This window comes from Sturnus vulgaris, chromosome 8 (genome assembly GCF_052056855.1).
Source record: "Sturnus vulgaris isolate bStuVul1 chromosome 8, bStuVul1.hap1, whole genome shotgun sequence".
In the NCBI taxonomy this organism is placed as follows: domain Eukaryota; kingdom Metazoa; phylum Chordata; class Aves; order Passeriformes; family Sturnidae; genus Sturnus; species Sturnus vulgaris.
The window spans coordinates 15,291,016-15,306,865 of record NC_142250.1 but is presented as its reverse complement, the minus strand read 5'-3'; the positions used below and the strand labels follow the sequence as shown (position 1 = coordinate 15,306,865).

The following is a 15,850-nucleotide window of genomic DNA, read 5'->3' as shown; positions in this document are numbered from 1 at the left end:
CTCAATTGTGGCTTGTAAGCATAAGGGTGACATTTTCAGACTTTTTGTTTCTAACATTACTACTTTGAAACTATTTTTAATATATCTACATAACTACATTCTTTATTTGAACATCTGGACAGAATTACTCTTTCCAGAAAACGGGCTAAATTTATGTATGACATGTAATATTATAAGAGAAAATGGTATATCAGGAAACTCCTGATTTGAGCAAAAGGCATCTCTCTCTAGTGTTCAATCATGACTTCAGTTCTACTTTGTTGTGATCAGAAGATATGCAATGTATGGCTGTTACTGACCTGCCAGAACCTGCCTATTCTCCTTTTCTTCATCCTCTATTAGACAATGTTACCCCGGTGTGGTTTTTTCAAGAGCAGGTAAGGTACAAGTCCTGTCTTATGACTAAAGGCTATTACTAATTATGCAGATTACAAGACTTGTCCATCCACAAAATGAGTTCATGCTGAAGCTGACTATCTGGCATCTGAGAATAAAGAAAATGATAAAGCAGAAAACTTAGTACATAATAATTATCTTCCCAAGGCTTTCAGATAACTCAAGGAACAAAAGAGGCTGGACTGCCTGAAGTGTAAAAACTGAGAGCATTCTACAATGTGCCTTTGAGCTAAAACTCTCACTTTTCCCCAATGACACTCCCTTGAAAATATAGTGATAGACTCGTTCTTCAGTTAAAGCCTCCATCCAATTAACTGCATTTCCATTTGAAATCCTTAACAACAGTGGGCCAGAACATTAAAATGTTAACTCAAACCAACACCTAACTTCTCATGTCCTGCAGCTTTTGAACATCTCTGATATTTATGCATCTGAGGATAGGCAAGAGCACAAAACAAACTTGTTCTTCTCAAGGTGGGTGCTTGAAACTATCAGGTGGATATGCGAATTTTTGTCAGAAATTCAAACCTTATATGAGGACTCAACTAAACAGAGTCAAGAAGAACATGAGCTCTATGCACTCATTACACACAAATGAAGTTACAGAAATTGACCTTTATTTAGTAATCAGTTTCTTTAACTTTTTTTTGATACAAAGTGACATTTTCATTTAGTACAGAAAAATCCATGTCAGAACAGTACCTGTCTGTTTCAGTTGTACCACTGGAGTCTACTCTGATCTCAAACTTTAAAAAATAAACAAAACAAACAGAAAACTGAGATAAACAAAAAACAACTTCTGTCCCTCACCATGAGAAGAACTTGGACTACTAATTCATCCATACCATTTCATATTTATTAATTTATATATACAGTATTATAATAGTATGGTATAATACTATATAAAATACTATATATATATTAGATGTTTTTATAGTTCAGAATACTGTATATAGTGTGCAACTACATAAATACTATAAAAAGTATTTTGAACTATAAAACAGCAAATGTAAAACAGAATTTAAATTTAGGATCAGATCTTTCTTGAAGAACTGTGCAAGAATCCCTTTTAATTATAAAAGCTGCAAACAGAAGCAAAATTCCAGCCTGTAGTGTAAAACTAGAAACCCTACGTAATGAAATGTTAGAAACAGTGACTGAGAAGCAGGTCTACTCAAATAATATTTTAAAAACAATTAAAATACAGTACCCAGGAAACATGGCACAAGAGACAGAAGAAACAGGTACAAAACCTGTGTTAGGAACACAGAGTCAGAAGTGCAAAAAACCAAAAAGGGAATTGATATAATAGAGTTTGGTACAACAGGTAAATAAGTATTAAAACCAAAACTAAACAATCACTTATTTTTTGACAGTGAAAACACTAACAATTTAGTACCTTTCTAAAGGCTTTTAATCAAAGCCCTAAAACTGTGTCTGCTCTTAAATAAAATAAAAACAGTCTACGTGAATGCTACACACTGAAGTACAAAGCTTAAGAATTACCCTGCAAAATTGCACCAACATAAGCTTTCCATATTTACAGTATCTAAAAGTGACAGAACACAGCATGCTAGGCCTAGTTTATGACTCTACTCCACCAGTACTTAATCCAGGCCCAACAACCAAAAATTATTATTTGTCAACATGTTAAGCTTGGATTGCTTAGATACATTATGACATTTAAATATTAGCTTCATGCATAAAACAAGAAATGGTATCTTTGACAGACAAGCATTGACAGGATACAAACAGTGGTCTGCCCTGTGTAGGAGTGTACTTCCTTTTGAGCTGACTCCCAAGACGTACCGATACGATCCCACGTTATTACCTGGTTTGTCAAGTCAACAATGTGCTTAGAAATGGCCAGAATTGTAACTAAGAGTCACATTGCCCATAAACTGTCTGCTCATACCGAGTCTTTCACCCCATTTTGGAGAGTTACCTCATTAAGTGAAAGGACACCGAGTTAAAAAAAGAACAAAACAAAACAAAAAGACATTCAAGTAAACAGCAAGAACCAAATACTTTGAAAAGGTTTTTGTAAACGTGTCATTCTACAGGGTTTTGCAGCATTGTTAAATTCATTACTCATGGACAAGTACACACAGGTCACAGCCCTGTGACAGCTGTCGTGTGCACACGTACGACGTAAGAGACAAGCTCGGTGAAGTGATCTACCCCTGCCCACATGCCTCGTCAGGTCCTCGTGTGTTCAGTGTTATCATTCCCCTTCAGGAAACAGAAATCACTCATGGGTATCTTTATAAAGACAGAAATGAACAGAGTCCGTTGGATAGAAAGTTAGTTGGTTATTTACATCTGGAAAGTAGTTTCACAGCAAAATAAATCTAGAGTGGGCCAGCTGGGATCCACAGGACCTTGTTTTGTTCTTGGTCGACGGTTGTCATAATCTGAGTGCAAATGCTTGAAAGGGCTCCTCCCTGGACAATGCCTGAAGAAGAAGAAACCCCACAAACTAATGAGACTGGAACAAATAGTTATGAGCAATTACCAAGAGCAGTCTTCTGCATTTATCTGCAAAGTGTTTATCAACAGATCAGAATTAAGTGACTCAATTCAGTATCTGACAGATGCATGTCTCTAAAAAAAAAATAAACAGAGCAAAGAGGTCAAGCATTCAATACACAGTTTCTTCTGCTAGCTCCTAAAACAATCCAGGGAAGTCAAGGAACTGATGCCTATAATCAACTAAGACAACTGTTTTGTAAGTGGCCTCCATGAACTATTTTCAGAGGCATCAGGTGGCAAAGTTTAAGTCTAAAGAGGGTCAGAACTTGCTATAATAAACCTTCTCTGTTCAACATGTGGTGTTAAGAGTTTTATATTTACGTGGTAATATACATAGAGACTATAGCTGTAGCAACTACACTATTTACAAATATTAGAAGTAAATTATGAGCAGCTCACAGATTGCTAAGCTAAATAAAACAGCAGCGGTTGCTACTCCAATTCTTATCATCATCTACATTGAAGGAACAAAAGGCCAACAGTAAGCAACTCCCTGAAAATCAATTCACAAGATAAATGAACACCTTTTATTCTACCCTTGCTAAACATAAAAAGAAAAATGCCACCACTGACACGAGAGGAGAACATATTGTCTTCAATACTTAAAATCTGAGGAACTTCATGACTTGAGAAATATGTCAGCTAGTAAAGCCTCTGGCTACAGCTACCACTGATGTTGAAAAAAATATGGAGTCTTACACAGCTTAAGGCATAATTTTTCCTTTTGAAAAGAGAAGATATGATGTCATATAAGTATATAATATTTGGCTCTGCAATATATACTACAGTTAATGATGTCAGGTGACTTTGGATCCAGAACACAGTAACTGAAAAGGTCTATGAAAAGTGACAAATGGCAGGGAAGAAGTGATTCAGATTATATATTGTGTTCACAACTTGGTAGAGGAAAGTTATTAGTCAAAAGTGAACTCCATGAAGTAGTTCAAGAGCTCTTAGTAGTAGCTCTTTGTAGTTAAAGAGTGTGACCTATAGCTCCATGCCTAACCTTGCCAGTAAAACATGCTTGTATCTGTCTACATGCTATTACAGGCTTATTCTATGTGCAGTGTTATAACTACAACAAGCTTCAATGTCAGTGCAATATGAACACCACCCCTCTCTGACTACCAGCATCTGGAAGTGTTGATGACAGCTGGAGCCCACTGCACACAGGCACCAACAGAAGGAGGCCCTTCCCAGGAGGCATAGGAGAAGATACACAGAAGACTCTCTTGGACTGAGTGCCCTTCCACTGTCAGGGTGACACTGAAATGCCACAAATTCCTAAATGAGAAGCAGATGATAACATGTGGTGATGCAATCTGGCCCTGTGCATGTCAAGTTCTCTGTAGGTTTAATATGCACTGTGTAAAAAACATTTGTATGACTATTACATAACATTTTGTTGAAAACACAAGGCTTCTCTCAGGATGCACTGAGAGAGCTCTAAACTAAACACTCCCTTTTGTCTCTCTGCACTTGGCAGTTATGCCTATTAATATTTCTGTAAGAATCCCATTGTTCAAGGAAGGAAAAGTTAGATTTTGTGTAGTTTAGGGTGTTCTTCTATTTAAATTTTGTTGCCATGCACATAAAGATACATTCAAAAGGTTGGGGATAAAATTCTAGGTATGTGGAACCACGTGGAAATATACTCTGAAATGAACAGAGACAGTCTCCAAACTCCAAATTTAATGAAGTTAAAAAGGCTTCTAAAGTTGATTTTGATTATCTTAAATTACAATGCATGCTCAAGAATCCCTGGATAATTTTTTTTCCATTGTTGAAACATTTAAAGTATGTCTCACAAATCACAGAAGGGTTGTAATTTTAACTAACAACAAGGAGTTTCTGTTGTTTTGTTTGATTTTTACAATTAAAAAAACCCTTGTACTCCTTACATGGCATAACACTGACAACACTATGTCAAAACATCAAATCTTGACCACACTTTCTATACTACTGGCTAGTAATAAAACCTTTTCAGAACCTCTTTAGATCACAAGATTATAACATTCAGAACAAAGGAGATCTTGGCATTTCCTCTCCTGGTAAAATAAAATAACAGAACATGAATTTGTCAAAAGGGAAGGCAGAGTGAAAAAAAACAAGGTGCTCAGGGAAGGAACATTGATCTTTTGAATTAAAATGTAAAGGGATTAAATTACCACTGTGTTCCTACTACAAGTTTGATTAAATACTAACCTGTAAAGTACTTGCTATACTCCTGTTCTATTTTTTGAGCTGTCTCAAATTGCTCTTTGGAATGCTTTTGTGTAACTTTGTCCCTCAGGAAGATCGGGTCTTTTTGCTCTCTGAAAAAAAAAGAAACAAAAGAGAAAAAAAAAAACAAAACACCTTGTATAAGAGTAATTTTTTTTAATGGACTTGAAAAGAGTGCCTCTAGTTGGGTGCATAGGAAAGGCTAATTCACATGCAAGCAGACTCTTAGGCCCAGAGTGCCATCTACTGTACTTCAGCAGTATCAGCAGAGTCATCAGGATCATTTCAATGCTAACAAACCTATTTGCTCCCAGACCAAGACAGTATTTCTTTAAAGTTTCAGAGACTGAGAGGCAGTTGATGAAGAAAGAATATAATTTTTTCCAGTTCATATGGACTGGATCATCATCTCATATACACGCCAGTACTCCTTATGCAAAGCTGGGCACAAGTATCCCTCTTCTAAGGGCTTGTGAAGTATCAAGCATCAAGTAAATACAGTATTTCCATGTTATCATACCTATGACATATTTCTGAGATGCCTCTTTTTCTATTACACAAACTCTTGAAAATAAAATATGAAAAAAACATAGAGAAATACAAATGCTAAAATAATTATTTAAAAACATAATTACTAAACTAACCTATCATTGCTGTGAAGCATTTCAGAGAAAGCCAATAAATAGAACTTATGCTATATCAAAAAAGGTGTTTGGATAAACTTTTGGTGCACACAACAGGCAGACACAATGACTGCCAGAAATCCTTGCTTGAATAGTTTGACCTTTGTCACTTTCCAAAAAAAGAAGAAAAAGTTGTAATGGTCCCCATTTCATTTCCAAAGGGTGTCAAGACATGACAGTTCCATTTATCATTTAAGCACACAATCCTACAGCAGTAATGAAATAGACCTCATTGCTCTATGTCCTGTTTCTACTTTAAAGTAGTGATGCTTATCTTTTTTATTAAATAGATAGTAATAAAATTTACCTACAGATCAAGAATATAAGAAGTCTTCAACTTTAAATACAAAGATAGCACAAGTATAAGATCTCTTAGCAAAAGTGTTTCTCAATATTCATGTTGGGAGATTATGTCCCTTCTTGCCAAATCAATCTATCAAAATGTGTGAAGGCTTTCTCAAACATCAGGGGAGGGACTGGCATTTGCATGTCCTGTGCTCTGCTCCTGGCTATATTCAAACAGGAATTTCACAATAACTGAAAAAACACAGTCTCAGAATACCACAGGATATGCACTATGTGGTAAAAGGGGATTTCCCTTGCTTTGTTCACTGAAGAATGAAGGTGGAAAAGCTGAGGTTATGAACCAATTCGTATTGCACCCATACCCATGGCCCTTCTAAGAAGATGAAGAATAGCTCTCTGTCATGGTCAATGCTTAATCTTTAATGGATCTCACCCATATCAATCTTACAACATACCACAAAGGCTAGCAGGAAAGAACCTCCTGGAGGACATTCAGTTTGGTCTCTACGGATTTCTTTGAAAGATTCATTTAATTGTCATGCAACCCAAATAAAGTTAAGACCATACATCTCACAGTGGGTTTTATGAGGATTAATTTCCCCATTTTACAGAATCACAGAATATTCTGAGTTGGAAAGGACCCAGAAGGATCACTGAGTCCAGGTCTCCAGTGAGTGGCCATACAAGGATAGAACCACAACCTTGGTGTTACTAGCACCAGGCTCTGACCAACTGAGCCAATCTCAGTGGCTGTTTTAAGAGATTTAAGGTGACTAGGATGAAATAAACAATAAAGGTAAAACAGACTTATTTTAAGCTAGAATAAACATCCCTGAACTATACCCCTCACAGACTTACTTGATTTGTTTAGCATTTTTGTAGCGAATAAAAATTACAATAGGGTAGATATGAACACTGTGGAGCCGTTCGATGGCATGAGGAGCGATGTCAAGCAGACAATGACAATCCTAAGATCAAATGTAAATGCAAAATACTTATTCAGTTAAAGAGCACAAGCACACATGCAAATCCCCCATTTCTTCCTCTACTTAAATCATAGCAACCCAACAGAATTTTGCCATACATGTAGCATTTTGGGACTATTGAGCAATTTGCACCCAAAGGATTTATAACAAAAGACAAAAGATGAAAAACTGCAAGAAATTGCATTCATACTACCAAAAGCATGCATTGATAGAAAAAAAAGTACTTGAAGAACTAATGAAATGAAAACTCAGATTGAACTATATGAATATATTTTTTCAAAGTTTAAATATTCCTATTAATTTTCTCTTTCAGAAATCATAAGCAAATACAAGCATTGATAGGACTTTCCATGGGGTTTGATTGAAAACTGTAAGCAATGAACAAACTTTAGGTAACATCTGACTCCAGGATTATGATAATGTTTATATTCTATATGACTGCATTAAATGGAATAGGTAAAAAAATTAAATCCTTTTTTGGAGAGGGTAAAGGACAGAATTTAAGAAAATTATTTCTGAATTTATTTAGTAATACTGCAGAAGAATATGAACTTTTTTAATTTATATAAAAGTGAGCTTATTTTAAATAGTTAGATGCAAAAATAAGGCAAGGCTTATTTTATTTAGTAGCCTGAGGAACAGTTCTCTGAATGTCTTAAAGGATGACACTGCTAACATAATTTCCACCCCCCAACATAAGTATGGAAATTGTACAGAGAACTACAGCATTGAAATTGACTCACCTTTTCTGTTATCTCTTTTATTGAGGCTACAGTTGTCACATCAAAATGTCCACTCCTGCGTTTGTAATCGATAAACAGACAATCCTTCACACCTCTTTCAATGGCTTGCTGGGAAGCTTTCATAACCTCTGTTGGATAGAAGAGATTCCCCTTTCATTACTATTCTTTAGGCACAGAACAAGGCTAAGAAGATATTACCTGCAAATTCAGATTCTTGGGGTGTTATCCATGTTGTGTTGTCATTTAGTTAATTTATACAGGTGTTACTATCATGTATTCTAAGCATTAATAAATTATCTACATTTGCATACTTACCAAGAGGACATCTGCAAAATTTTCCAGGGGATTCTTTGACCAGCATGTCCTTCACAGCATCAAGTAAAGGTCCTAGAATAAGGACAGGCCTAGGGGAGGTACAGTCCACTTTCTGGACACGCTGGTAAGCCAAACTTGCAGAATCTACACACACAGAAGATATCAATTTGTATAAGCATACCTTTCCTGACATTCCTCAAATAAGCAGATGCATCCTTACAGGAATTATGAGAAGACCCTTTGAAAGGGCCCTTGAGAAATACAAAATATGGTCAGTCATTATTGCAATTTTTCCACTTGACAGTCGAAACTAGACATTTTTTTAATTGAATCTACTGTTCAATTAAAAAATTGAACTCCTCACCTTCTCCAATCATCCCTAAAAGTGTAAACAATACACAATATTTGATATCCCTGGCTTGATTTGTTGAGCTATGACAAGGAAGTTAGCATTGTAACCAACATGATTTTTCTAAAGGAGTGAAGAAATAAAAGTGAAGATTTGGAGTGGTGCACAGGATTTCTTTCTAGATTAAGCAACCTGGACAGAAATGAAATAGTTGAAAAGAAGACCAAACCATGCATCAAAAAGAATCTCCCTCTCCAAACTAAATAGTGATGCTAATACTTCTAAGGAGAAATTATGAAAATATTATTTTGAAACACACTGGCTTGTAATTGAATACAAAAATTGTTATTAGAGGTAATGACCATCATTTATATTCAGGGCAATTAGAAATTAACAGTATTTGTTTTGCTGCATTGATTCAAAATGAAAGAGAAGTAAATGCAGAGCCCTCCCAAGTAGAACAAAGGTACTTGCCATCCAAGAAAGGAATCGAGTCTGTACTGATTGTATCTAGGGCCAATAAATCTTTTCCATCTTTGGAACCACTTCGCTTATGTTTATGCTTTCTTCTGAAGAATGACCTCCTTGCTGCTGCTGACAATGTCTTAGATGAACTGTTTTCATCTTTAGCCTCAGACATGCTGTGTCTCCTGTAGAATTCCTGATCCATCCTAAAATAAAACAGACAAAATGGCTGGTATTTAAAGTTATATTTTTAAAATTTTTTGACAGTATCACAGCTGGTGATGCTGTGCCTGATGCACCCCAGGACATTGTCATTTCTAGTTTACTATTTAGCAGCATTAAAACCAACTTGATAGAGCAATATATTTAACTCAATGTATATTAAAATATGCCATCCCTAAAATTACGTATCTAAGAATTTTACCTCCCAGAAAGAAGCAAACAAGTCTTTTATACCACATCTCACTAGTCAGACTTTTAAAGACAAATACTTTTTGAAGATGAATACTGTAACTGAGGTCACTTACATATATTTACTGGGAATCTGTCCTCTTTCCAGTTTCTGAGCATTCTCGTCTAGCTGCCAAGCCATCCAGCAACCAAAATTTCCCTGTGGTAGAGTGTCATCCACATATAAAATGTCATCTTTCTTAAAGCTTAAATCCTGTTCCATCTCTGCCACACGATCATAAAGTGCTCTGGAAAGGAAGACAAACAGGCTCTGCAACTGGTCTCCATCAACTCAAGGGAAGAACACGCCTTTTGTGAAAAAAGTTAACAGATTAGTGGCATTCTCTACATCTCAAGAACGCAGGAGTGAAAAGCAAAGACTTGCTATACTAGACTGTGTACTCGCTGTCAGAGAATAGCTGGATAAATCAGTACATTTAAAATTTTAAAAAGCACAGCAAAATTTATGTTCTCTCTCGCTCATATGATGGTCAGCATATTATCCTAATAGCCTTATGCTGCCATTGCCAGTCATAGCCAAATACCTGATGTAGAATCCATCTCCAGGAAGCTCTTTTATCTTATTAAACTCTTCTAGTCTGTATTGAGTCTTTATTTTGATGTTTTCTCCAGGCTTCAACATTTCAAGATAAGCTTCCTCAGCTGTTTTATTTCGCATGTCAATGGACCCATACTGCAATACACAAAAATAAACCTTTAGATGTGAAATTGTATTTTTACAAGCAATAGAACTAGGTGAGCTTGTAAAACATGCCAAATTAGTTTGTTTTTCTCACTTGCAAGTTCTATATACAAGTCTTGTCATCTAACTCTATTACAGTTTACACCTTAAGATGCCTAGCAGCAGATTGAGACATTATAGTGGAAAACAAAAACCCCAAGTGCAATCAGCAGACAGGTACTGTGAGAGAGCACTTCTTGAAAATGTTTTCCAAGTCTAAGCTGAGAATCATAAAATTCACACTGGAAAAAAATTAATACTTTTAGGGATAACAAGTGGTCTGAAGGAAGTAAAACATGACTACAAAGCAAAATCTGGATACCAGAAGTTCAATGGGAGAGTCTCAGTGCTCACTTGTATCTGAAAATCTCACAAAGACGTGTGTTTACCACCTTAACAGTCTTGGCAAGTAGATGAATATTCTCATTTCAGATACAGAAAGCAGAGTCAGACACAATATATGGTTTTCCCTAAACTCTCAGGGATTTCACAGGGATAAGATTAACATTGTTCTCTGTTTTACAATATCTTTCATAAGCTTGCCTTTCTCCTACATACAGCAATTGGATTCAAAGTTTTCCATTCAGATGAAGGGAGCAGGTGTTAGTAATTACAGACAGACATATGTGAGTCCTTCAAACTTCGGGACATCTTTGGGGCTATCAACAGTGATAGTTCTCCAGGTTCACATCATCCAGCTCCCATGTGCTGCAGCCAAAATGCAAGTTTGCTTTCTGACCATTCTAACCTGGGTTTTGTGGCAGGAACTCAACACTCACAGAACATTCCACACAGTGGGACAGCACAGCACTTGGCACCTCCCTCTTTATGTCATCCCAGCCATTTGTCAGTACACTGCAGATGTTTCTGAAGTGCTTACCTCAAGTATCATGTCACCCAGGACCAGTCCATCAGGTCCTTTTGCTGGGCTGTCATCATCTACATCTGAGACAAATATTCCATACAGGTTTCCACCACATATCTGGATCCCAAGATCGACTTGGGATTTTTTAACAACAACAATTCTAGGTTCAGGAGTCCTTTTGTTTGTGTCCACAGGGCCCCTTTTGACAGAAAGAAATAACACACATACTAGAATTGAAAAACTTGCCACGCACAAAATCAACTTGCCATCTGCAGAATATATATTTATATAAATATTATTCAGAATAGGTCACCTACAGACAGAGTCTAAAAGGACAAAGATCACCTTTCCAACTAAACCTATCTTGCAGAAAACTTTCTTTGCTCCTTGCAGACCTCATGTTTCCAAAACAGTCTGAAAACATGTACATTTATACCCTGGGGTCCACTCAACTTGTCTGCTGACTTTTTTCAGCGAGACACAGCATTCATAGAAGTACACTTCCTTTTTTAATATCCTTCATATCCACCCTGACCATTTATTTTCCTTTAAGACAAAAGTTTCACTCTCTACCTTAAGGAACTCCTAGGACTTGTGGTTGGAGTGGTTTGTTTGGATGGAGGTGTCATTGTTCCTTCATCCTGTTCACTCACAGTGTCGATTACGGAATGATTGTCAGGCGTTGCAGCTCCGCTGCCTTGGGGGGTGGAATGATTACTCACAGGTTCTAAGCGAGAGCTATGACAGGGGGAAAAACAGAAGAAAAGACTGGTGGGTTAACGCCAAATATTTTCCACTCAAAATTTTTAATTTGGCTGTAAGTCAATTTTAAATAAGGGAGATAAAACCCAATCCCTACAATTCAAATGAGCATGCCAAAAAACATATGTTCACCATAAGTCTAAGAGAAAGAGAAAGACAAAGCTCTGCTTTGAAGTGTGATCATGCATCAAAATAGCATGGGTAATTTCACCAGGTCATATGCCTTCTCTAATTAATATTGGAAATTCAGATTATGGAAAAAGAAGTAAAAATTATTTGAAGTATTAAAACGTCATAATCCTAGGAACAAGTCATCTTGGATCATAGTTTAGTAGATTTAGGGATTATGCCCAAATAGAAGAGAAAATATATTGACATGCATCAAGCATTCTTCTTTTGACAAACACATATCCACACGTTACTTTTCAAAGCAATCACACTTATCATCACACATGTGCTCACGTTTGCAAACGTATCAAGTTAGCTTGAAGAAGTTAGCTACTAGCTAAATAAATGTGTGGACAGGAGAGTTGTCATTTTCCAGGTCTAGCCAGCCTTACCTTGACCTTGAGTGATTGCCAAGCTGATACATGTGTGGGTTATACTGAGCCAGAATAGTGATGGTGTCACATTGCTGCCCAATGATTAGCCGAGCCTGTTGCTCTGTAGCATTTCTCAAGTTTATTCCATTAAACTATGGAAAAATTGCACAAACCAGAGCGTCAAGTTTTCAAATGGAAACTAGCAAGCTCATTCTTTCAGTATCTTAATTAGTATAATGTCAAAATGTTCACTTATTCCCACTGGAGAAAATAGGAGAATTAAAATGTTGCTATACAGTGATTTCTAGGGTTACTCCTTGGAAGAAACCATCATAATTTTCAAGTATTTTGTAACCTGACAAGGAGTTTAATAATATTTTCACTGTTAAAAAACAAATGTATTCTGAGCTGTGCTTTGATTTGTTATCACTGATAAAATACAAGTTGGTTCAGATCACCAATATGAGTAAATTCAGAATTTAAAGATAAATTCAGATCTATTCAGGTCTATTTTAGTATCAGAAACACACTGTGCAACAGAAGGTGCTTTAACATGATGTTACATTTACAAAGCAGCTCTGTACTTTATAAAATGCTACTGCATGTGTTTATCTAACACAGCAGGCAGAAACATCATGGAGACTACACGAGGAATTTTTTAACCATCTTAGCTACGAATATGGCCCAACAACAGTATGAAACTTAGTAAAAGCCAGCTGCTTGAAAACATACCCCCTTACCAGGTAGAGTATGGGATTAGGACTATTTTGTTTCAAGTACTGAAACTAGCTTAAAATTTAATTATATCTATACAACACAGGATGCAGATATAGCATCAAAAGACAATATTTTTATGATAAAGCCTGAAAATGTCACAACAATCAGAGTTATGGAATATTACAATAGAGAGCACATCTCACAGTGCACGAGGTTTCCCAATATAGTCTTTTTGGGGAAAGCAGTTATGGCTGCAGTCATTAAAAACTCATTTATTAAACCTTAGCAATAGTAAGCAAACAATTACCTCCAGTAACTGATCACCATATTCAAGGCCAGCTTGATGGGCAATGCTCCCACCTGTTACTTTAGAAACAAATATTCCACCATTTTCTCCGCTCACAATGGAAATCCCGAGTGGCTCAGAGCCCTTCTGCACTTTAACATGGCGTGGCTCTTCCATGTAGGGCCTGTTAAGGAGATAGTTAAAACTGAGTTGGAAAAAATTGCACTTGAACCATCACAATATCTAAGTTACATGCAATATTTATGCCTGTCTGAACTGTAACAATAAACCAGCTTTGAACAGTTACTTAAAAAACCCCACTAATTGTCAATGGTCTTAAATGCATTCCTTTAACACCATGCAATGTATAGTAGAAGTAAATGTGCACCAGGTACATGACTGCTCCAAAAGTGATGGTAAATATGAATTAGAAATAGAATGGTCATGAAGTTGACAGGAAAGAAGCTTCCAGATGCATATTATATGAAAGGAATTGAACCACTATATATAATATGTCATTGTCAAACCATATTCCAGAAGGGTATGTTACAAATAAAAATGCTGGGAGTCTTCACTGCCAGTGAAAATAAACATAATGAATACTAAGGTGGTAAACCAAAGGACAACAAAGCACAAATATAATATTTCAGATTTGTATGCTGGGAAACATAAATTAGTAATGAAAATTAAGCAGTTGCAAACTCAAGCCATTAAGACAGCAGTTTGCATGGTAGCATTACAATTACCATGCAAATTCTCCTCAGGGCAATTATCCAAACGTAAAAAAAGCACAAAGTGCGCAATACTGCTCGAGAAGGACAACCTTAGATCAGGCCAACCTCAAACTCCTTAGTGATGAGAACCTAGGCCTAGGAGCCACAGGGATTCTCAGAAAAGACCTATTACGGAACAGATATCTGAAAGATGTAGAAGATTTGAGAAGACAGGAACACTTAGAACAGGACAAACAGTAGTAAGACACTAATAAGTATAACAAGAAAAAGGCTTATACCAAAGAAAACCCTGATACATTCCCCTTTCCTCCCCCCATATTTGGGATGTATCCACCTGGACATATGGGGCTGGTCCATTCATCATGCATATGAACAAACAGTAGCCTTCTAAAAATCCTGGTTTTTACTATTATAAACTTAAGAATGTCTACACAGCAAGAAGCATCACCAGGCTTTAACAGTTGAGCTCACCGTGAATGAAGCAGCTTGGGCACCAGGTGCGGTGTATTTTTTATTTTAATACTACTATACTGCATTTGACATACATGAATTTGAATGCTTTCTTTCCTAATATTTCATTATACCATATAGATGCTCTCTAAACTGCACCAACTGCTTAAACTATTTTATTGTGCTGTCCAGAGACCAGAAGGGTTAAACAGACTTCACTCACTACCACTGAAGTGAACGAGGCTGAGGAAGTCTATTTTTGGGAAAAGTAGGATTTGGGGCTGGGGACAGAGGGAAGGGGACATTGTTTCATAACCACGCCTACTGCCAGCCTTTGAAGGGATCCTTTTGGTGGCCTTCTGCAGCAGAGACATAATAGTTTGCCAGCTTGTTAATGCATATGAGATAAAAACTGTTGGCTGCTGACATGAATGCAAGTCTGGAACTCAGCCACCTTACCCCACTGTTAGAGGTAATGCCCTCAGCAATTGCTTACCAATGTAGTGAACTTACTGCTGATGCTCACAAGTTTTGCATGTAACCTAAATTAACTAAATTCTGATAACTTGCAGAAAAGTAATTATTTTTTCACTCACTTATGAGTATGTAAGCAATATTATATTAAGTTTCTTCATGTCACAAAATGTATCGAGGTATATTTCTGCATTAAAAACTAAAACTGCATCTTTCAGAGCTTTGTTTATTGTATCTTTCTGCCTTTTTATCTACCACACCCATTTTTAATTTATTTCAAATTGGAGTAAGAAAGAATCAAATCTATACAAAGCACACAGGATCCTACCTGAGAATTCTAGTAAGTACAGAATGACAGATAACTATGCTCGTATAGCAAATCAGTAATTAAGTAAAAAAAATTATAACATTAAAAAGGTGTTTTACTTGATAAGCAGTTTTATAAAAATCAAGTGAAGCACTTTTCTTATAATATTCAGACTGCCTGCCACAATCATTAGACATGGAGTAGAGAAAAAGTCTTAATTGATGAGATCTTTCAATTTTCATTTAAATTAGAAGCAACAGAACAAACAGTAACATTGAATTTTTTTCATCTATATAATTATTAATTTCATCTGGGGAAAGGCCAAGTGAATTATTTGCATTTTGTGGGAAACAGTTTATAAAACCGCCAAAAATTCAAACATTTCTTAGGATAGATTTAAGTAGCTACTTTCCTAAACTGAGAACTGTTTAATAGTCTGTTTTGTTTTAAAACAAAGTTTTAAATTAAAATGTTGAATAAACAAAAATAGTTTGTTTTGTTTTAAAATCCCACCACCAAACCT

The 15,850-nt window shown here is 36.2% G+C and overlaps 1 protein-coding gene across 5 annotated transcripts in view; it reads right to left on the bottom strand.

Moving 5' to 3' along the window:
• Positions 1-991: 991 nt before the first annotated feature.
• Positions 992-15,850, bottom strand: part of DLG5 (discs large MAGUK scaffold protein 5) — a 96,555-nt gene continuing 81,696 nt past the window's right edge. For 2 of the 5 annotated variants that reach the window (XM_088168909.1, XM_088168910.1), the window contains exons 22-34: positions 14,202-14,279; positions 13,384-13,546; positions 12,378-12,511; positions 11,629-11,793; positions 11,071-11,254; positions 9,994-10,142; positions 9,526-9,696; positions 9,008-9,204; positions 8,185-8,328; positions 7,870-7,997; positions 6,999-7,108; positions 5,134-5,243; positions 992-2,851 (exon numbers count right to left, since the gene is read on the bottom strand). In XM_088168909.1, coding sequence (XP_088025035.1) covers positions 2,748-2,851; positions 5,134-5,243; positions 6,999-7,108; positions 7,870-7,997; positions 8,185-8,328; positions 9,008-9,204; positions 9,526-9,696; positions 9,994-10,142; positions 11,071-11,254; positions 11,629-11,793; positions 12,378-12,511; positions 13,384-13,546; positions 14,202-14,279 — 1,837 coding nt within the window. In that variant the 3' untranslated portion in view covers positions 992-2,747. The remainder of the gene's footprint in view (positions 2,852-5,133; positions 5,244-6,998; positions 7,109-7,869; positions 7,998-8,184; positions 8,329-9,007; positions 9,205-9,525; positions 9,697-9,993; positions 10,143-11,070; positions 11,255-11,628; positions 11,794-12,377; positions 12,512-13,383; positions 13,547-14,201; positions 14,280-15,850) is intronic. The other 3 variants (XM_014886686.2, XM_014886687.2, XM_088168911.1) reach the window with 2 other exon arrangements.